General features: G+C 54.4%; 1 protein-coding gene across 1 annotated transcript in view; it reads right to left on the minus strand.

Moving 5' to 3' along the window:
• Nucleotides 1-332: 332 nt before the first annotated feature.
• ETS1 (ETS proto-oncogene 1, transcription factor) overlaps nucleotides 333-22,262 on the minus strand; it is a 45,889-nt gene continuing 23,959 nt past the window's right edge. The window contains exons 3-8 of the mRNA XM_054292903.1: nucleotides 21,924-22,124; nucleotides 18,566-18,643; nucleotides 16,608-16,853; nucleotides 12,277-12,537; nucleotides 3,064-3,182; nucleotides 333-1,786 (exon numbers count right to left, since the gene is read on the minus strand). Of these exons, the coding sequence (XP_054148878.1) occupies nucleotides 1,571-1,786; nucleotides 3,064-3,182; nucleotides 12,277-12,537; nucleotides 16,608-16,853; nucleotides 18,566-18,643; nucleotides 21,924-22,124 (1,121 nt within the window). The 3' untranslated portion in view covers nucleotides 333-1,570. The remainder of the gene's footprint in view (nucleotides 1,787-3,063; nucleotides 3,183-12,276; nucleotides 12,538-16,607; nucleotides 16,854-18,565; nucleotides 18,644-21,923; nucleotides 22,125-22,262) is intronic.

The raw sequence follows: 22,262 nt of genomic DNA on the forward strand, positions 1-22,262 counted from the left end.
AGACACTCAGAGAGGGATTTTGGTAAAGTACAAAATGCTGCCTTTAAATGCAAATGCCCAGGGAGGGTGAAAGATTCCCTTGGGAGGCCAAATCTGCAGGGATCAGCTTTGGGATTGTACTGGGATATGGGAACAGCCTCTGACCCTCCAGGTCCCACCATTGCCCCCGAGGGTGGTGGGACCTTGTCCTCAGCCTGCCCAGAGCATCAGGGACAGCAGGAGTGACCCCTCCAGAGAGAACCAGCTGCAGGAAGGGTCTGGGGGCCAGAGGGAGCAGCTGCCCTGGCCTGGTCCCACAGCCACCCCTGGTGACATCGTGCCCCATGCCACCCTCACCCTGACAGCAGCAGCCCAGGAGCCACAACGAGCCCATTTGCAGGGACAATTTCCTTTCTGCTGTGCCCACACATGGCCATAAAGACAGAGCTGCTTGAAACAGGAAGGAAAAAGCATTTCCCTTTGGGTTTTGAACTTTTTCCTGATTTTTCCCCTCAATTAACTTGCATATTTTCCATTTACCACATTGAAAACATGGGAATTTCTCCCCTTTCCCCCTCCCAAATAAAAAAATGTCTGTAAGCACCAAAGTGTTCCTTGAGCAAAAGAAGTGATTTGGAAAATACCAAAAGACATTTTCTATGGAAATTTTGAGAGGATTTGTGCAGCCAGACATTAAAAAAAAAGCAGGGATTTCAACCAGCATTATCAGCACAGCATGTGGGGCTGGAAACAGGAGTGGCACCCCCAGCCAGCATCAACAGGAGCCACTTTGGAGTTCATTTTCCTTCCCATCCCAGTCCCAGCATTTCAATTCTCCAGTGGGGTCTACATAAACTAATTCCTCTTTTTCTCTTTTTCATCCCTGGGATAAAACTCTCTGCTGGCAGAACAGAAACAAACACACACAATATTGCAATACTGAGACCATCTTAGAGCTTAAGACTATTTAGAAAAAAAAAAAATACTGGCACAAAATTTAATAAAATAAAACTTTAAAAAAAATAAAAAAAGTCTTGATCCCTCCTAGGAAAAATTCTCTCTTGTAGAAAAGAGGACAATGGACAGAAAGGTGATGGAACAAGAACAACAGTTCTCGGTCTTTTCCTATATTGCCCTTCCCCAAAGCAAGAATATTCATCCATTTTGGTTTTCCAAAAGAAAAAAGTTTAAAATTCCTCAAATCCTCAGGAATATTGTCATTCCTGACCTGTCAGTTTGTGTGTGAGCGACCAAAGGGATCCATTCCATCGCAATTTTTTTCTAAACAGCCAAGGGTGGGGAGGGGATTGTTGGTTTTTTTAAGTGAGCTACATTTTCCTGGCTTTCTCAAAACTCAGAATTTTCCCCCAGAAAAGCCTGTCTTGAAACTTTCAGGAAATCAACAAAAAGCCCATCCTTCCCTAAAGTTTTCCTCTTCCTCCCCCCTCTCCCCCGACATCCTCAAAGCCTCGAATCTGAGCGGCCCTTGGAAAAAAACGAGCAGAAGAACAGCGAAAATCAATAAAAACAGAACCGCCAAACAAGTCCCGCGGGCCGTCCCTGTGGGAACAGCGCCGTGCCCATGTCCCTGTCACTCATCAGCGTCGGGTTTGACGTCGAGCATGGCGTGCAGCTCCTCGGGGGTGTAGCCCAGCAGGCTCTGCAGGTCGCACACGAAGCGGTACACGTAGCGCTTCCCCGCCGTCTTGTGGATGATGTTCTTGTCGTAGTAATAGCGCAGCCCGCGGCTCAGCTTCTCGTAGTTCATCTTGGGCTTGTTTTTCCTCTTGCCCCATCGCCGGGCCACCTGCAAGCAGCAGGACAGGGAGGAAAGGTCAGCCTGGCTGTGGGGATGTTCCCTTCCCAGCAGTAATGGGGAGGATTTCCACAGAATTCCTCACCATTAAGAATTGATGCTTGGGAAAACCAACCTCTGTGCAGTGGCAGAACATGGCAGAGCACCCCATGAGGATTTATCTGGGTAATTTCGTGTGCTACCTCAGATAGATCCTCGTATCCACCTCAGATATTTCCTCATATCCCAAGTCCTTCACCCCTTTCCCAAGGTTCCTCCTCCGCCTTCTTGTAGGGGATAGAACATAAGTAAATACAGGTAGTATAGAAAGTAATCTTATCCCCTAAAGAGTTGCAGCTGGGTTAATTATTAAGGATTAGGAGCAGGCCTGATGTTAACAGGCCGCAGCTGTAGCCAGTAAGAAGAGTGTTATAAAAGAGTGGATTGGTTGGTTGAGGGGAGCTGGAGCCAGTTGGGTACTGTGAGGACAAGGAGTCAGTGACTAGAGGAACTGCCTACGAGAAACATCAAGGAGGTACGAAACTCTGGCAATGTGGAACCCTTGCAATGTAAAGACAATATAAACTCTTGCACTATAATGACAACACCTTCTGCCAGTTCTAAACTGACACCAACACCCAATAGCCCAGTGCCAGTCACTTCTGCACTTAGGCAGGCTCCAGTCACTCATGGAATTATTTAGGTTGGAAAAGGCCTCTAAGATCATGGAGTCCAACTTTTGCCCAGCACTGATCCACCTACCCAAGTGCCACATCCACAGAGCTTTTAAATCCCTCCAGGGTGGGGACCCCATGGGCAGCTGTGCCAGGGCAGGACAGGCCTTTCCATGAAGAAATGTTCCCTAATATCCAACCTGAACCTCCCCTAGTGCAACTTGAGGCCACTTCCTCTTGTTCTGTCACTGGTATTTGGCAGGAGAAACCAACCCCGACCTTCCAGTCAGGGGAGGGGACAAAGGTCCTACCTGCTTCCCAAAGCAGGGGACAGTCAGCCCTCACCTGTACCCAGCCTATCTGAAGAGCTTTGCCACTGCTCCTCTTCCTAAGGTGTTCCAGCTACTTCCCACCAACTTTGGGCACAAACTCTGCTTCCAAAGGGTGACTGCGTCCCAATTTTCAACAAACTTTCAGTTGGACTCTGATTCCTTGGTTCCTCATGACATACCCAAGACCAGAACAAAGTGGCTGCCCAAAGGGAGGAAGAGAGGCTTATCCACCCCAATATTTCTGAGGAATTTGGGTTGAGCATTTAATTCCAGGGCACTTTACCTCGTCTGGGTCTGAAAGTTTGAATTCCCAGCCATCGCCCGTCCAGCTGATGAAGGATTGACAGGACTTGTCAGTGAGCAGTTCCAGCAGGAATTGCCACAGCTGGATGGGTCCACTGCCTAGAAAGACAAAGGAAACATGGGATATTAATGCCAGGAAAAGCACAGTTTGTTCTATCACAGAGGGGAAAAATTCCCATACAAAAGGTGCTCACTGAGTAAAATAAAGCCTTCTCCTGTCAAAAAGAGCCACCAGCAGCCACAAGGCAGGAGCTGAGCTGAGAGTTAAACCCTACAGGTAACAGAGCTTCCTATTTGCAGAAAGAGGTGAATATTCATGCCCTGGAATGCTTCACGTGGAGTTACATAAATAGGATTATTTTTCTGGCACACAAACAGGAGGAGTCACTGCCCTGGCACGGCAGCAGCGCCAATCCCTGTGCCAAGGAGCCGCCGGGCACGGCTGAACTCCGGCAGACTCCGCTTCCCGGCCGTGACTCTGTGCTCTGTGCTGCTGATGCAGATAAGGGGACCCAGGTACAGAATTCCTTGGCCTCTTTCCAGGGCGTGTTGCTGCAGGAATGGGCTCTGCAGGCTCGTGGGGAGGGCGGGGGCACACAGAGCTCCCCAGCCCAGGATCTCCTCATTGGCACAGAGAATCCACACGAAACCTCCCTGCGGCTGCTGGAGGCACGAGGTGATGCAGAGCATCCCATGCCATGGGCATTCCACCTCTCTTCCACACCTGGTCTCCACCTCCCCTCCAGTCTCTCCCTTGGGCCATCACCAATTTGTCCCAATGCCCCCAGTGAGAGCCTGTGGTGAGGTTTGGCTGGAGTCAGGGAGAAGTTTTGAAATATTTACCACTCCCTTGGGCTTGTGTCCCAATCCAAGGTAGAGGAGAAGCCCTGGAGCTAAAGTCTCTGTGATGAGCAACCTCCATATGTGGCCACACCCCAAGAATTGCACTTTGCTGTGGGTAAGCTGTTTTGGGGAGACCCTGCCATGGTTTAAACCCAGCTTGGAATAGATAATTAATTATGACAATAATTATAACAAGACAGCCAGAGGAGAGAGGAAATTATTTATCCCACAGGGAGTTGTACAGGCTGGATTAGCTGGGGTAATCCCAGTGCTGACAGCACTGAGCAAAGCTTCAAGCGGGGAAAAAATGAGTTATGGGCTCAGAAAAAGGGATGGAGCCCAGCCTGTTCCCAGGAATGACAATGGATGCTGTCTGAGCTGTGGCTGTGGGATAACCCATGGAGGGAAGGGAGGGCTCCCCTTCCCCACAAAGTTTGAAATGACTCCAAAGCTGCTGGGGAGGAGGAAATGAGGGAGCTGGCTCCAGGACACGGGAATGGCTGTGTCCCATCCAGCCCTTCCCAAATTGTTTCCCTCCTGTTATCCCTGTGGAACCGCTCCAGGGCTTTGTCAGCGCCAGCCCTGGGGTTATCACAGCCCCAGGCAGGGCAGGGCAGGGCAGGGAGCTCATCCTGCTGGAAAGGAGAAGGGACTCGGTGGGGAAAGGCTCCAGCCCGCTGCTCCCTGCAGCTTGCCAAGGTGTTGACTCCACAGCCACGCTCCCCAGCAGGGATGGAGCTGGATTATCCATGCCAGAATGAGGGAGGAAATGCAGATTACACCTTCGCTTCTCGTTGAAAGGGAGGAGTGAAAAGCCTGGCCTGAAGTGCCACCACATCTCCAGGCTCAGGCCTATTTATAGCAGCGAGCTCCAAATGCAGAGAAAACACTGGGAAAAGGCTTTAGTGGCTGCCTGAGGTCCTCCACAGGTGAATTCCCAAGGGGATGAGCTCTCTTGGCCCATCTGGCCTCACACCAACTTCCCACACACAGCCAGGAAGCATCCAACACCCAAACTGAGTTAACAGAGACACAGCCCAAGTGTCCAAGGCCAGGTCCATCCCCTCCCACTGACTTCTCTCCTGCCCAGCTGAACAATAAGGATTTTTAGTTGATTCCTTCCCCAAAATAAGAGGGATGGAAATGCATCACCTGGGTGCCAGGTTCTTGGGTGAGGAACTGCCCTCAAAACACCCCTGGCCCATGCTGGCCCTGCAGGATCTTTGGAGGTTCCAGCAATGGCCAGTGCCATTCCTGTTTGGCTGCCAGCTGGCAGAAGACGTGCTGGGAAACCCAGGAATTCCTGCCCTCTCTGCAGCAGGCAAGGTAGGGCTCCTGCCACCGCCCCCAGTGCCACCCTGCTGGGTATTTTGGGATTTCCAAGGAAGTGGTGTCATCCCTGGAACAGGGATTCCCAAGGTCTATTCTGAGTTGCCTGCAGGACACGCGTAAAGCCCCAGATTCCTCTCCTGGACAGGCAATTATGTGAGGAATGTGTTTGTGCCGGGCTCCAGGCATGTCCCAGGCCTGCAAACACCCCCTCCCTGCCCGAGGGGGAGGCAGTGGAGCCTGGCAGATGTGGCACTGCTCGAGATGGCAGCAAGGTGGCAGGAGCCAAACCCAGCACATGCCCAGGCCTGTGCCCCAATCAGCCCTGGCAGGGAGGAGACAGAGCAGGGAGCAGAGCTGGAGGTCAGGGCATCACCTGCTGCAGCTGTAATTAGTGCTGGGAGGGGATGCTGCACAAATGAGCCACTCTGCAGTCAGCAGGAGCAGGGAGTATCTTCCCATAGGGTCTCAAGGTGGCTCATGCAGCAATGGCACTCCCCTCAGTGTCACAGGGCAAGCTCCAGGCTTGTCCCTGCACCCAAACCTCCTCATCCACAGGAGCTGGGAGCAGTGCCCATTTTCCATCCCTTGTGCTCCAACCCTTCCCCTCACCCCAGCCAGGGCTGGAAATCCCCATCAGGATGCCAGGTTGGGATCACTCCATGGGAACCCCTGGGCTGGGATCACTCCACACAGCCAGGCTGTCCCAAGGCCAGGGGTGCCTCTCACCCCCTGCTTGGTTATCCCAAAACAACGCCCTGCTCCCACAGCGTGGATTGGGATGCAGCTCAGAGCATGAGTGGATGGGCACAAGGCAGCTTTTATGGCACTGCTCCCTCCACACACATCCAGGGGCTTCCCAGAGCAGGCCCAGCCCTGGCTGGGGACTGGGGGCAGCCCCTGCTCCACAAAAGACAAGGGGAGGACTCAGAGGGGTGGGGGCGTCCTCCCACCCCACCACGACCTCCTGCACCCCCGGGGCTGCTAAAAATAGCACCCACAATGGGGGCCCTGTCTGGCCTTGGTGGCACTGAACAGGGTCCTTCAGCAGCACTGTCACACCACAGGAATTCTGCGGCGTCAGGGGGAAAATATTCCCTGGGCTGGGTGTCAGTGGGACTGTGGGAATTGGGAAACGCTGCCCGAGTGGGGCTTCCTCAGCACCAGGCCCTGGGGGTGTCCCAGAGCCAAGGCTTTGGTGCCACACCATCCCTGAGCCACCCTCCATGGCAGGACAGGTCCCCAGCTCCTTCCCAGCCACGGGGACACCAGACTGTCCCGGGTGGGGCATTCCAGTGGCACGGTGACGGTGGCACAGTGACGGTGGCACCGCCCGGCTGGGGCAGACAGGGAGGGCACAACCCCAGCCCTGCCGTGTCTCTCGGCACGGTTTTACACCCCCACCCCTCCCAACGGCCTCTGTTTTGTTTCCCTTGGTTCAAACAAGACAAGAAGACAAAAAAACCCCACCTACCAACCCCCAGCGAGGCACCTTTGCCTGGCGCTCTGCGGTTTGTGGTTCCAGCCCCACAAAACAAGCAGCCCTGGCAACGGCTCCAAAACAGCCCCTGCCCCATCACCTGCCGGCCTGCCCACCCCTGGATGGCACCACGGTCCCCAAATGCCCCAGAAAGCTGGTCCCCATCACTCCCTTGTCAGAGCAGCTCCCACAGCTCCTGCCCAGGCTGGTGCAGGCAGCAGACACTGCACTGGTGGAGCTTGGATTGAGCATCTCCAAGGAACAGCTGTGAAAAAGCAGGAGAGGACCCAGGAAGCTCCTTCCCCCTTCCTCAGGGAGCAGCATAGCCATGACTGCAGGCAGGAGAGCAGCCAGGGCTGTCCAGGCCAGAGCTGCTCCCCTGCTGCAGCTCCTCTGCTCTCAGAATGGGTGTTGGGAGGACTGATCTCATAGAATATCATGAGTGGGAAGAGACCCACACAGATCAACCCCAGCTCCTGGCCCTGCATGGGACAGCCCCAAGAGTCCCACCCTGTCTCTGAACTCGAGGCTGACTCCAGGGGTACCTGGCAGAGCTCCAGGGGCTCTGTGAGCCTCACATGCCCCTGACAGTGTCCTCAGCACTGGGTGTCTGCAGGAGACCCAGGCAGAGCTGCTGCCCCCAGCACCCCCTGAGCTGTGCCACGCTTGGGCAGCAGCGCGTGGGGCTGGGTCTGCTCTCGTTTGCATGGCAGCCAGGTGGGGCAGGAGCCACTGAACCGGCCCTGGTGCCACCCTGCAGTCCCCACCCTGGGGAGGCCACAAGGGCACGGAGCCCATCGGGCCCTGCCTGAGGAAGGAGGGGGCAGGATCTGCTGGGTGGCCACCCTGAAGTCACCTGTGAGGGCAGGACATGAAGGACATGAGCCAGGAGGAGCAGGACGTGAAGGACAAGAACCAGGAGGAGCAGGAGAAGGACACAAGCCAGGAGGAGCAGGGTGACCCCATCCCCTGCACCCCAGCAGGGCCAGAGGAGCTGTTGTGCTGCTGGGCACAGGAGGGGGTGCCTGCATTCCCCAGCCCCTGTGCCCTGCCGTGCCCACATGGACTCTGTGCCCCAGCAGGGCGGGCAGGGAAGGAGCTGGAATCCAGGAGTGCTGCAGCACAGGCTGGGGAAGGGAGGCAAGGACAGCCAGGGCACTGGAGTGAGGCAGGAGAGGGGACAGAGAGGCAGCTGCTGGCAGTTTTGGGTGCTGGTGGCCACAGCACAGGGGGGATCTCGCCTGTGGAGGCTGCAGAGCAGCAGCAGAGCACAGGGGAGGGGCAGCAGCACCTGAGCTGGCCTGGAAGGGACCCACTTTCCTGGCACCACCTCGGCTTTCTTGCAAAACAGCAGCTGTGCTCTTAGTGCTGCACAGATAACATCACTCACCAACACCCTGCGAGGCCCAGGCTCTGCTCACAGCAGCTCACACTCTGCAGGGCTGGGGCACAGCTGGGCACAACCCTGTGGGTGCTGCCAGCCAGGCTCAGCAAGGCCTGGCCTGGGCAGGTCCAGCTCAGCAGAGAGCTGGGCTGGGACATCTGTGAGGGAGGCAGCTCCTGCAGGGCTCCTCAATTCCCACTGCCCAGCAGCACCACAGGGATGCTCTGAGAGGGACACTCAGGGCATGGGGGACAGCAGCTGGAGGGGCATTAACTCTTGGAGTGCTGGGACTGGCTTTAAAGGATCAGCCCCTCCCTGACTAGCCCAGAGCAGAGGACAGGAGCAGCAGCCATACAACCCTAGCCTGCATCTGTGGGTTCAGGGCTTGCTGTGCACTCAGCTCAGCTCTCCCATCCCTCTCCCCTCCCCTCTGGAACACGAGGGATGGCCCTGCTGGGTGCTCAGTGATGTGGAGCAGCAGTTCTGGGCCATGGCAGCACTGACACCGTGCATGGAAAGCCCCGGGTGTCAGTCCTGCCCACCACAGAGCAAACAAACCCCACAACTTTGCTGCCAAACCACACAGCTGCTCGAGGGAACCCAAACCCAGCTCAGTGCTGAATGGCCACAGTGAAGCAGCAAGGTCTGAGCCTCCTGTGGCCCTGCAGGGAGCAGCAGCACGGGTTGCAAACACCAACACGGGGCACAAAGATGCACAAAGGTGTAGCTGAGCTTATCCACCTGGTGCAGGGCTCCTGCAGGATGCTGGTGGCCATGGGAATCACCAGAGGCTGCAGGATCCAGCAGTGGCACAGCCCCAGGCGTGTGGAGGCAGAGCTGAGCTCACTTTAGCCCAGCTGGGCTCAGACACTGATCTCTGCCCACTCACACCAAAGTTGGCTCTGCTGCTGAACCACAGAGCTCAGACTGAGCTCAGCTGAGCCAGTGTGAGGTTTAGCAGTGAACACATCCCAGGCCACCCCTTGCCTGGATTTCATTGCTGCACTCTGTGTCATGGCAAAGAAAATAAAATCTGGCTTAATGTAGAATCTCAATCAGAGAACTTCTGAGCTGGGAGAGACCACCAGGACCATCCAGTCCCACCCCTGTCCCTGCCCAGACCCCTCAACAATCCCACCCTGGGCATCCCTGGCAGTGCTGCCCAAACCCTCCTGGAGCTCTGGCAGCCTCGGGGCTGTGCCCATTCCCTGGGCAGCCTGGGGGAAGAACCTTTCCCTGATCTCAGCCTGCCATGCTCTAGCCCAGCCCCAGATGTGCCCTCTGGTAAAATCCAAGCTGTCCAAGCTCCAAACCCAGGTGTTCAGGGCTGGCCCTCCCTGCAGCAATGGAAACTGAAGTTCACCAACTCCTGAGCACTTACATTTCTCCTCCGAAAAAAAGATAAGAAAATTGCATCAACCTCTCTGTGAGCAACCATGGCAACTTGTTAAAATAGGTCAAGATGTGGGGGCAGATAAGGCAGCTCTGAAAGGCCGCTCAGAGCTGGGTGAAGAACACATCAAACGCAACAGAGCTTCCGCCAAAATGCACCTTCTCACCCCACAGGCGCCTCTGGGGCAGATAGCATCAGAGATCTGCTGGGGCCACCTCCCTGGGCACACAGAAACAGCCTGCCAACACAGCCTGAACAAGTGTTGGGTCCCCAAAGCCAGGACAGAGAGCTCTGGGGGTGAGGGATGTGATGTCCTCTTCATCCTGCAGGGCCAGCAGGGCCAGCACGAGCAGGGGCTGGGGTTGGAGCTGGGGCTGAGGCTGCGTCTGGAGCTGGGGCTGGGTGTGTCCCCAGGGGGAAATGGAACCCCAAGGTCTCAGTGTTGAGGCTCCTGGGCTGGCAGAGCCCTGGTCCGCTCCTTGGGAGGCTCCACCTCCTCATCAGACTCTGAGTTCCTCTGCTCTGGCTGCCAGACAGCACTTCCTCCCCTGAGCAAAGTAAGAGTAAAGCATAGCAATGCACAAAGAGACCTGAGCTCTGCCTAAGACTCCACCCTGAGCCCTGCCCGAGTCCCCACTCTGAGCCCTGCTTAAATCCCCACTCAGCTCCCCCTAAATCCCCACTCTGAGCCCTGCTCAAATCCACACTCTGAGCCCTGCCTAAGTCTCACTTCTGAGCTCCCCCTGAGTCCCCACTCTGAGCCCTGCCTCAGTCCCCACTCCGGGCTCAGCTGGCCCAGGCCAGACCTGCAGCCCCTCTCAGGGCAGCCTCAGCAGGGTTTTCCTCACTGACAGACTCAGAGAGTGGGGAGTGCCCATTTCTCTCCAGTTTAAACCCAGCATGTTGTACCCGCTCTCCCCAGGCCCTGCTCTCACAGTGACCCAGCTCTGGCTCCCTTTGCTTGGAAAACCCAGAGCTGAAGGTCTGGGGGCTTTAAAATGGCTCACAGGGCACCTCTGGAGTCACTGCCTGCCAGGATCACCCATCCAGGGCCCTTTCCCAATGGCAAAAGCTGGCTCTGCTGGCTTGAGCCCTGAATATTGCTCAGCAGCCTTTGGAGCAGACAAACAGCTCCAGCACAAGCATTTCCCAGTGATTCCAGATTTTCCTCCCCACATTTAAAGCCTGTCAAGTGAAGCAATGCAAAAATAAGTAAAGAAATCAGGCCTTCCCACTTATTGATCCCACCAAAGTGCCTGGGCCAAGGGATTCTCTTCCCAGCTCCAAGAGGGGTTGGAAATGAGGTGAGGGAAAATGTTACACAGAGGAAAGTGTTTGGAATTGTGCTCTGGCACTGCAGGAACCCGAGTCTCCCCTTCCCGAAGGCACAGCTCCAAGGACAGCCTTTGGGGTGCTAAAATTCCTTGGAAAAACACAGAACCCGGCTACTGAGTTCAGCTCCTCGCCTCTCTCCAGGGGTGGCTCTTCTGCACTCTTTTCCATGAGCAACAGCAAACGTGGAGGGAAATATCCAGCTTGGAAAAGAATGCTCCTGATTTTGCCAGCACCCCCATGCCTCGGTTTCCCCAGCTGTTCAAACTCATCCCCAAAGCACCTCCAGGTGCCACAGGGAAAGGCATTGCCAGGAGAAAATAGGAGTAAAAATAGGAATGAAAAGAGCAAGTTGTGCTCAGTGGTGTCTTTTCTCAGGAGCATGGATTTCCATGGCACAGCAGAGAACGAGCCCCAGGGCACAGTCCCTGCTCTCCCTCCCCAGCCCATTCAGGAATGCAAAGCTCTCTCATATGTGGTAGAGTCTCATTCAGCAGGCAGGGCTGAGCTCTCTTTCTAACTAAAGCTATAGCAACAAACCACTTCCTTTTTTACACTCCTAAAATGATCTGCCCACCTTTCCTCCCCTGCAGCTCTCCCACCCCCAGGCTCGGTGTCAGCCCCGCGCGTGGGAGGCACGCGGGGACAGCCGCGCCCCAGGAGCTGCTCTGAACCTGGCCACGATCTTTATCACCACCAGCTCTTTCCACCAGCTGCTCCCAGCTGGGCCAGGACACATCTGAAGGTGCAGAGCCAGGGGAACAGGCAGGAGGCTGCCCCAGAGCTTTCCCCAGAGCACAGGGAAAAGCCATGGCACACAAGGGCTGGAAAGGATGAGCTCAGTTTTAGCTGGAAGTCCCATCCCACCAGGTTTCTCTCCTTGGAGATGCCAGATTGCTGAAGGGCTGTCATAAAGAGCCAGAGTTTCCATGGCCTATCACCTTCTCATCTCTCCCAGCGCAGGGAATGGAAAATGTTTGGGATGGCTCTGGCAGTGCCCCATCCCTGCTCACACCAAGGTACAGCAGAGCCTCCTCTGTGCCACAGGGAGAGAGAGGATCCATCCCCACACACAGAGCAGTGCTGGAGCTGCAGCTGAGCCTGCTCCTGCCCCAGGGGGAAAGCACACCCAAGAGCCCACCAGTCACCAGCACAGGGCTGCAGGCTCTGTTCAGGGAGCAAACCAGCCCCAGCTGCTCCACAGGCAGCCAGGGGCAAAGGGAGAACAGGGCATTGAGTGCCCTGTGCCCAGCCAGGTGCCACATCCCCCATGAGCTGTGGGATGGATGGGAAAGAGATGCAGACACCCCAAAACCCTCCCTGCACCAGCCACCCCGAGCTGGGGCAGCCCAGAGTGCCCCAAGACTGTGTCCCTGGGCACGGGGAGGTGCTGCCCCAGGGGCTGGGGGCACACAGGGGGTCCCTGCCCTACCTGTGTAGCCAGCCAGGGCAGCAGCAGGGATGACAGGCTTGTCCTTGTTCATGTCGGCCCGGTCCCGCACATAGTCCTTGAAGGTGCCCTTGGGCTTGTGGCTGGGCAGGGTGGCAGGGTAGTCCTCAGAGTCGAAGCTGTCGTAGGAGGGGACGCGCTGCAGGCTCTGGAAGGAGGACTGGCTGCTCCAGGACTGCGTCAGGCGGTCACAGCTGTCGTAGCTCTCTATGCTCTCGAAGGAGTCCTGGCCTCCCAGCTTACCTGGGGGAGGCACAGCAGGTGAGACAGGCCTGGCCAGTATAGGGTGCTTCACCTGGCAGTAGAGAGTGCTTCACCTGGCCAGCACAGGGTGCTTCCCCTGGCCAGCACAGAGTGCTTCACCTGCCCAGTACAGCACACTTCACCTGTGCACTGTGCAGGCACAGAGCAACTGATGCTGTTCCTTTCCATCCCATCTCCATAGTGAGCACAGCCCAGAGCTGCAATATTTTCACCTTTGCCATCCAGAGCAGGGCTGAGCCCTGGAAAACTTCAGGCAGAGAGAGACAGGGGAAAAACCTAAATCTGGCCTGTCTACCCAAGACTGGGGCCTGGGGCTGGCTGGAAATGGTCCCTCACTTCCAAAAGGCAATTTCAGAGACAAAATTCACTTTAGATACTCAAGGCTGAGCTCAGGAGCCTAAACATGGGCACTCCAGCACCTCTTCATTCAGAGGATGCTGAGGCCCTGGCACAGGGTGCCCAGAGCAGCTGTGGCTGCCCCTGGATCCCTGGCAGTGCCCAAGGCCAGGGACAGGGCTTGGAGCAGTCTGGGACAGTGGAAGGTGTCCCTGCCATGGCAGGGGTAGAACCAACTTTAAGGTCCCTCCCAAGTCAAACCTTTCCATGGTTCTCTGATTTCTGTGATTCTCTTGCTGCTGAGGGATATTGGAGGTCTCCAATAAATCCCCATTACATCTGCCAGCCCAATTCAAACACGGCTCAGGCACACCCAGCTCCTGGAATTTGGATGTTTCTCCCCAGATTACACAGCAGCCTTTTGCTGCCATCTGTTCCAGTCAGCCCCAAATCCCCAGCCAGCAGCAGGTTTGCTGCAGGAGCAGAGCCAATGGCTGAGGGCTCCAACAGCTTTTTCCAGCTCTGGTAAGGTGAGCACAGCTGGTTTGTGTCAAAGTCACTCTCTGGGGTATTTTTAGTCAAAGCCAGAACATGAGAGGCCAGATCCTCAGCAGTGCTGATTTACACCCCCCAGAGCCAGCCCTGTACTGAAACAGAGCTAAAAAAGGCCCCAAAGAACAAACTGAAATTGCAGCCTCTGATCTCCCTACTCTACTGATTGCTCAACATCTTCCCTGACAAGCTAACAGGATCATTCAAGTTCACTAATTTCCCAAACCCAGCTAAAAACAGCTGCTGGGATTGTGCAAGAGCTCCTGGAGAAATTTCCATTGGCAGAGCTACCCACAGCCTGGGCCCAGAGAGCAAATCCCAGGGGACAGGGAACGTGGAAGGGCGCTGGCACACGCCCCCAAATATTTGTTGTGCTGTAGTTTGAAGAGCACTTGCTGTGAAAAGACTCAACTACTGCAGGGCCTGCTCTGATTGCTGGCCTGGAGTCACTGGGAGCTGGGATCCATTGGCTTCACTCTGCTGGGACAGCCCTGTTCCAAACTCTTTTCTATTTGCTTTTTGTTTTTTGAGGACTTTCACACTCCAATCCTTCCCTGAATCCTGCTAAGGACAACACAACGCTGCTCTGTGTGTGTACATTAATTGGCATAACCAATTCCCTGAGCAATCCTGCAGCACAGCCTCATTTAGAAAAGGAATTAAAACCTGACAGAGATGTGATTTGTGTCAATCCATTGAAAATTCACCTAAATTCCACCTAGCTGGAACAATCACGCCCTGCACTAACTCAGGACCAGCTTAAATGATTTTGGCAGCTCCACTTCTCAACCAGCCGCCCTCGCTGACAGGGCAGAGAGAAACAACCCCCATGGGACCCCAAAACTTCCTCCTGAAGGCCCCACAGAAGGCCTGGAAAAGGCCCCACAGTGTCTGGAAAACCTTCACCCTGAGGTGATGCTGAAGGGCTTGACTTGGTGTCAGACTAACCTTGTAAGACAGTGCAGGGTAAAGAGGGACATAAATATAAATTAACTGGGCTCTGCTTTATATTAAGGCTTTCCCCCAGCCCTGGGAGGATTTGTGCCCCCAAAGGCCCTTCCATGGCTGAAATGCAGCACTGGTGTGAGCACAGCCTCTTGCAACCACTGTTCAAGCCTTTGCTAACAGCAGCAGCCAGGGCTCTCTGTTCCCTCCCCCAAAACCATTTTTAGGTTTGAGAACAGGCTCGAGGTTCAGTTGCAAAAGCCTTCCTGAACCATTGCACTGTGAGAATGATGAAATCACCTGTGTGAAAGAAAAGGTCAAGAAAATGCAAAGACATTGCTGAAGTTCAGGCAGAAAAACAACCCCAAAAAGAGAAGTTTCCCCAAAATGAAAACCCTGCTGCCCTTCTGGCTCAGGTCACCTCTCTCAGAAGGAGAGGCACAAATAACAAGTTCCCTGTAATTGGCTCTCCCAGCCTGGAAAAAGAGTGAGGAAGTTCAAATGGGCTGCACGTGCCTGGAAAGCAGCTCTGGCCTTGCTGGGAGGGCAGCTCATCCTCAGCTCTCTGGATAAAGGGGTTTAACTGCTGCACATCAAACCTGGCTCACAGCACCACATCCCTGTAATGAATTCTGGGGCTGAGGACACCTGGGTTCCATTTTAGGGGATGGCAGGCAGGTCACTGCTCTTCCCTGTGCCCCAGGTTCCCTACCTGGAATGTGGAGATAATGATCCCACTTGTGAGGGACTTTGAGCTCCATGTGTTCAGCTTTTTGCTTTGAAGGAGGCAGAGCCACATCCCCAGCCTGGCACCACTGATGTGATCACAAAGCAATCAGACACGTGGGCCCCATGTGTTCCCAGCCTCACAACATTAACTGGGAAGGAATTTGGGCTCAGATCCTCCAAAGTGTTCAGGTGTTCAAATCCCACCACCTCAAACAGGAATCATGTACCTGTAACTCTTTGGGGAGCAGCATTTGGGGGTCCTTGGCTCTGCTGCTGCCCCAGCCCCTGACACCTGCAGCTCCTAACCAAGCTCAGGAATTGGCTGCAGCAGAGTATTTCAAACAAGCAGCCATCAAATCCTGGACATAATGGACAAAGACTTTGGATCACAGAGTGCAAAACTCTTCAGAGCCTTCAACAGCAATTCCCAATGAGAACTTGTGAAGAATTTGTGGGGATTTGCCTGGGTTCCTAAAAATGGGATTGCTACGAGCACCCAGCAGTTTGTCCTCCCTGATAACACAAAAGCTCAGTTCTATTTCTCTCAGGTTGGACATCAAAGCACAGCACCAGAAACGTGCCCTTTCTGCAGAGGATGTAAAACAGGAAGCAGGGGAGAGGAAAGAAAGACCTTCCTCGAGGTTTCCCTGGGAAGGGAGAAGGGCAGGGAGGGCTCAGAGCCACCAGGGAAGCCAGCAGTGCTGGAGAGGGCTGTGTCAGCACTGCTCAGCTCCCTCAGTGCTCCCAGGGCCATTCCCGGGGGAGGGAGGTGAGAACAGCAGGAACCCAAGCCAGCCCCTGTCACACAATCCCCTTTTCTAGGATTTTCATCCTTCTATTGCTCCAAAGTATCTAGCCTTATTTTACAATCTATCCTTTAAAACTCTTTTTCTAGTTCCATTTTATAGGAGTTTGCCCTTTGTTGACAGATAGACAAAACCATCCTTTGTCCCCTCCAAAAGGAAAGAAGCCCAGAAGTTTCTCTCCTGGATTAGGTGAAAAATCCACCTCATGGGCCATGGGGACTTCACCTCAGACTCAAGGATGGCCAATTGGACAGGAGCCAAAAAGCCCTTCCTGGGCAATTAACTAGAAAAAGGAGTGAACAAAGAAACTAATGGCTTTTGTGAGGTGTTTTACCAGGAGCAAGAACATCTAGCACCTGGCTTGGTTTTCCTCTGTTTGTTATTTTGCCTTTTATTAAACCTTTTTGTTTCCAACACTGCAACAGAAGCCATCGTGATGATTTTTATGCCTTCAAAGGTAGCTGAGCTATCTTGGGTGTGATATAGACCTCCAAGAGCTTATTAGACTTGGCTTGAAGAATACTATATCAGGATTTCTCTCTCAACAATATCTGTCCTGTTCCATTTTTAACTCAGCATTTCTCATCTCCCGGTTTCCCTACAAACACATCCTGTATAAACCTTCTGTTTAACCCTGAAAACCCTCTCCAGGTTGATTTCCCAGTTTGATCCCAGCCTTACCTCGGCTGGCACGGCCCATGCACATGTTGTCTGGGGTCACCACCTCCTGCTTGATGGAGAAGAAGTCGTTGTGCAGCGGGTCCTGGGCGGGCTCGCGCAGCAGCACCGAGGGGTACTCGCTCTCGTACTTGAGGGACAGCAGCTCCTCCGAGCTGATGGGGTGCAGGGTCTGGTAGGACTCGGTGATGAAGCTGGGCTCCGAGAACTCGGAGGGGGGCACGCACTGCGCGTGCTCGATGCCGTAACCTGGGGACACAGCAGGGTCAGAGCCTGCCCAAAGCAGCCCCGGGGTCACAAAGCATCCCATAGCCCTCCCTTGGGCACTGCTTTGGGCTTCAGAGCATCCCACAGACCCTCACTGCTTGGGGTGAGGGCTCCAGACATCCTACACCCCCTCACTGCTTGGGGTGAGGGCTCAGAGCATCCCACAGCCCTCCCTTGGGCACTGCTTTGGGCTCCAGACATCCCACAGCCCCTCCCTGCTTGGGATAAGGGCTCCAGAGCATCCCATACCCCTCCCTTGGGCACTGCTTTGGGTCCCAGAGCATCCCACAGCCCCTCACTGCTTGGGATAAGGGCTCCAGAGCATCCCATACCCCTCCCTTGGGCACTGCTTTGGGTCCCAGAGCATCCCACAGCCCCTCACTGCTTGGGATAAGGGCTCCAGAGCATCCCACAGCCCCTCATTGTTTGGGGTGAGGGCTCCAGAGCATCCCATACCCCTCCCTTGGGCACTGCTTTGGGCTCCAGACATCCCACATTCCCTCACTGCTTGGGGTGAGGGCTCCAAACATCCCAAACCCCTCACTGCTTTGGGCTCCAGACATCCCACACCCCCTCTCATAATGCTTTGGGTAAGGGCTCCAGAAGCTACAGACAGGGGGTCTGAAAATGCAGCAATTTAGCAAAATAAGACACCCCAGACCATCCTCAATGTGCTTTGCACCAAGCTCCTGCCAGGACAGCTGCCAGAAGGAAAAAGCTGGAAAATTCTGGGGAGTGGATTTTAATCCCTTGTGCAGACACTCCTCCCCATGCCAGAGCCTGGAATCCCAATCCACAGAATCCCCTGACTGTCCTCAATGTGCTTTGCACCAAACTCCTGCCAGGATAGCTGCCAGAAGGAAAAAGCTGGAAAATCCTGGGGAGTGGAGTCTCAGCAGAGGAACAACACGGTAAAAGTGTTTCATTGCTGGTTGGGAAAGGTGAGTCCTGGCACCTCTCCCCATGCCAGAGCCTGGAATCCCAACCCACATGGAATCCAGGAATCCCAGAAGGTTTTGGATTGGAAGGAACTTAAAGATCATCCCATTCCACCCCTGCCATGGCAGGGACATCCCCCACTGTCCCAGGTTGCTCCAAGCCTTGTCCAGCCTGGCCTGGGACAATTCCAGGGATGGAGAGTCCAGCACCTCTCTGGGCATCCTGTGCCAGGGCCTCCCCACCCTCACAGTGAAGGATTTCTCCCTCACACCTCATCCAAATCTCTCCTCCTCAGGTCAGTTAGGCTTTTTGCTGGTTCGTGAAATATCTCCCAGATTTCCAATGCCCTTAAAGAACATCTCCAAAGCAATGGCAATGGGAAGTGCAGGAGTGCAGGTGGAGACTCATCCCTTTCCTTGCTAGGCTCCTCCCTGGCAATCCAGAGTTCAGCCTTTCCCCCCATTCTCTCCCTTTTTTAACAGGATTTTTACAATTCCCAATACTGAGGTGTGCTGAGGCCACTTTCAAAATCTGCTGAGTTACAGCTTCAAACAAACAGTGCTTGAAGAAATCAGATGTTGGCACACAAGGCAGCCACCAAAAAGTCCAGGAGGCTTCCAAACCAACCCTAAACCCTTGGAAACACAAGATCCCCTTTGCAGGGTGCAGTCCTGTTGTGGTGAGGACAAACCTCTGCTCAAAGGTGCCTTCCGGCATGGCGATGGTGATAATTGACACTGCTAATTGAGACTTACTAATGAAGTAGTCTGAGGTGTAGCGGGACTCGGGGTACGTGGTGTTCACTCCGTTGGCTGGGTACGGTTTCGCCTCCTCTGCAAAGAGGAAAGGAAGGAAACGTCACCAGTGGAAGGCACACGGAGCTGTGCAACACTTGCTGTGACACACAGAGCCCTGAACTTCCCAAAATCTCCTCCCCAGGTCAAACTGGGACGTTCTGAGCAACAGAAATGGATCCAGTGCTGAAATCCCACAGGAACCTGGGGCACGTGGGGTCCTTTGGGAATTCCTGCTGAGCTTAGACAAAACCAGCCCAACCCTAACAGCAACAATGCCCTCAGCCAGGGCCCCAGGGGGCTCTGAGCTCCCAGCTGCAGCATTTCCTTGCTTGCCTCAGGCTTTATCACCTCTCCTTCTCCTGGGGGTTGCTGAGCACACTTCCATGTGTGAGCTCCTGGAAAAACTCCCCACACAAGGACAGTTGTTTTCCTGGAAGAGCCCTATCTTTAGACCAGCAGTAGGTGTGCATTAGGAAGTGAGTGACCCATCCCAAAGCCAGCTCCTCTAACTCCAAATCCATGTGCATTCCCAGCCTGTGCAGCACCTGATGCTGGCAGAACATTCCATGTCCCAAACTGCTTTGTTCACTGTCCCCGATCCCATTCCTGACACAGACTCCTCCACGTACATATGGTCAAAATGCCAAATTTCAGCTTCCCATAGGCATAACTCACTGGGACAGAGCATGGAGCACATCAAGGCATGGATTCTCTGCTTCCTGTGGCTTTTTCCAAGCACTTTGCTCCTCCTGGGCTGTGCTGAATTTGCTTTCCCATGTAAAAGCCACGCTACCCTTACTCTGGGCAGTTTTTCCATGAACACCTGACTCATTCCAGTGTGGCATTCTGAGCAGGGATATTGGGATGGGAATTTTCTTTCCTTTAACCAAAGCAAGGCCCCCAGGCAGCTCTGGGCTGGGTTTGTTCTGCCCCAGCTCTGGAGAGCTGAGCACAGATAACGCACGTTCCCTGTGAGGAGCCTAAATTTGGCCTTCTCCCCTGGGGACTGCAGGCTGGAAAATATTCCCTAACAAAAGGAGAGGTTGTGCAAACACAGAGGGCTAATGAGAAATGCTCTGTTCCTCTCTCCACAGTGTCTGCCAAGGGGCAGGGGGTGACCACAGAGCAGGGGAGAACCTTTGGCTCAGCTTAGAGTCAAGTGCAGGGCACTGCTGACTGCTGGTAACTGAGGAGGTTATTTTAGGAAGAATTATGGAAAAGTGAGCCTGAAAATACCCAAATCCATGCAGGGAAAAGGCACCCATGTGCTGTTTTTAAAGCCTGAGCAGGCTGTGGTACGTGAGTCAGGCAGTGCTCACAGGGGACAGCGGGGTCACAGCCTGTCCCAGCATGACCCCGGGCCAGCAGCACAGGTAAAGCCAGGCATTTCGGGGTTAACAACCACTCCCAGCACCAACACCCCCAGTGATGATGATGGGGAGGATGGAGAGACAAGCTGGAGCCCTGGCTGAGCCTGGAGACACCTGGATCTCTTCCCATGTCACATCCAGGTGCAGAGGGAGAGCCCCAGCTCCTCCTGTGTGGGCAGGGACAGGGACAGGGACAGCTCTGTTCTGTCTGTACAGCTCCAGCCCAGCTCTGGTCAGGGCTGGAGATGAGCCCCAGCACCTACAGGGAACAGAAACCAGTCCTGGGGGGAGTCTGGTTATTTTTTGGGAGCTCTTTGTCACCCACAAATACCTCACTGGAAATGTGCTCAGAGCCCACCAGAGGAGCAAGGGCCCTGCTTGTGCCAGAGTGACAAAGTCACCAGTGAAACCAAACAGGCAAAGGAGATTTCTGGGCTCCCAGGGCAACACCAACAGTGTGAAGACACAGAAATTCAGCTTTATTCATTTTCAGCCTTTCAGAAGAAGAGTTGCAGCAGGCACAAAGATTTTCAGCTTCTTTGAAAAAACTCCTCTCTGTCCCAGGCCTTTGTACCACCAGTGTCTGAATACCCACGTGTGTCAGTGCTGTCTGAAGTTATGATTCCTCTACCAATTCAGTGTCTGAATAGGCACATCTGTCAGTGCTGTCTGAAATTATGATTCTCCTCTGCCATAAATGTACAGCATCAAGTCCATCTCTGTGTGGGGAATCTGCAGGAAGGAGAAGCAAACCCAGCCCTGGTGCCTCAGTCAGTGCCTGCAGCACATCCCACCCTCTCCAGTGGGCACAGCCCAAAAATCACAGAATTACAAATCCTAGGAGGGTTGGGTTGGAAAGGACCTTGAAGACCTCCCAACCATGGGCAGGGACAGCAGGGAAGAAGGGCTGTGGGAAGGTGCAAGCAATGGCTCAATGCAAGGAGAAATTGGGCTGACACAAGGTTTGGCTTTGTTTGGTTAAACTGCTCGGTGTTGATCAAGCACTCCATGAAAAATATGCAAAACAAAAGGGACAGTGCAGATTTAGAGCCCAAGAGCAGGAAAACAGCCTGGCCTGCCCAGAGCCCAGGAAGGGCCATGTTTACCTTCTGCAAACCACAGGTAGCAGTAAAATTAGTAATGGGCAATTAACATCCATTTGTCAATGGTTTCCTGGAAGGAATAACTGTGCTCCCCCTCCCCTTCCTGCCACCAGGGTCAGTAGGACAGCACAGGGGACATTCCAGGAAAGCAAAGAGCTCTGCAGAGAAGGGAGCTGGAAAAAGAGCCCAGGTGTGCTGCAGCTCCTGCTTGTGGCTCAGGCTGAGGTGCTCAGCTCCTCACCTGCTCCTTAGAAACCATCCCAGTGCTCCTGGGCATCCAGACATGGAAAACCAACACCCTAAATCAAAGTGTGTGTCCCCAGTCACTGAAAGTTAATGCCCTTGGATGCTGTCATGCAGGGAATGGCACAGATGGCTTCCCCTCCCAGAAATGCTGGTTTTGGGGACATGGAACACCCTCTTTTGGGACAGGGAACAAAGCAAAGCAGCTTCCAATCGCCACTGGGAAATTTGGGCAGGATTTTGGCTGTATTCCTGTACCCAGTTCCAGTGGAGGAAATAGTAAAATTCACAACAGGAGCTGAACAGGCTGAGGAAAAATGCTTTGGAAAATCCCACCATGGATTCCAGGCAGGCACAGTGTCCCTGCCCACTGGGGATCCCTGCCAAGCAGCTGGCACAAACACTCTGCCTCTTTGAGGCACTGCCAGGATTTGCCTTGCCCGCTGCTGTTGGGATGCCCATTTGGAACCCTGCTGAAAAGCTGGGCTTTGGAAAATGTTTTTCCTGGGATTAAAACTCAAGGTGAACACCTCCTGGTCTGTGGAAAGCCCCAGAGCCAGGCTGGCAGGGATGGTGCGAATTGTTCACCCCAGGACTGACCTTTCTGCAGGATCTCCAGATGTTCCCAAAGGATGTCTCCCACAAAGTCAGGCGCCAGCTCCAGGAAGCACTCCTTGCCCAGGGCACAGAGGGCAGCTCCATTCATGCAGAACTTCTGGAAATCCACCTCCTTCAGGCTGAACTCGTTCACTGCCCACATCACCCAGTCCCGCACGTGCGTCTCCGTCCACTGCTGCGGGTCTGCAGAGGGATCCAGCCGTGAGCACCCTCAGGCAGTGCTCCCAGGACAGCAGGACACAGACAGTGCTGCGGCTGCCCTGCACTGCCACAGCCTCACCCCTGGCAGCCCACGGCACCAGGGTGTGAGGAACACCATGC

This window comes from Melozone crissalis, unplaced genomic scaffold, assembly GCF_028551555.1.
Source record: "Melozone crissalis strain CALT ecotype California unplaced genomic scaffold, PUWL_Pcris_2 ptg000120l_1, whole genome shotgun sequence".
In the NCBI taxonomy this organism is placed as follows: domain Eukaryota; kingdom Metazoa; phylum Chordata; class Aves; order Passeriformes; family Passerellidae; genus Melozone; species Melozone crissalis.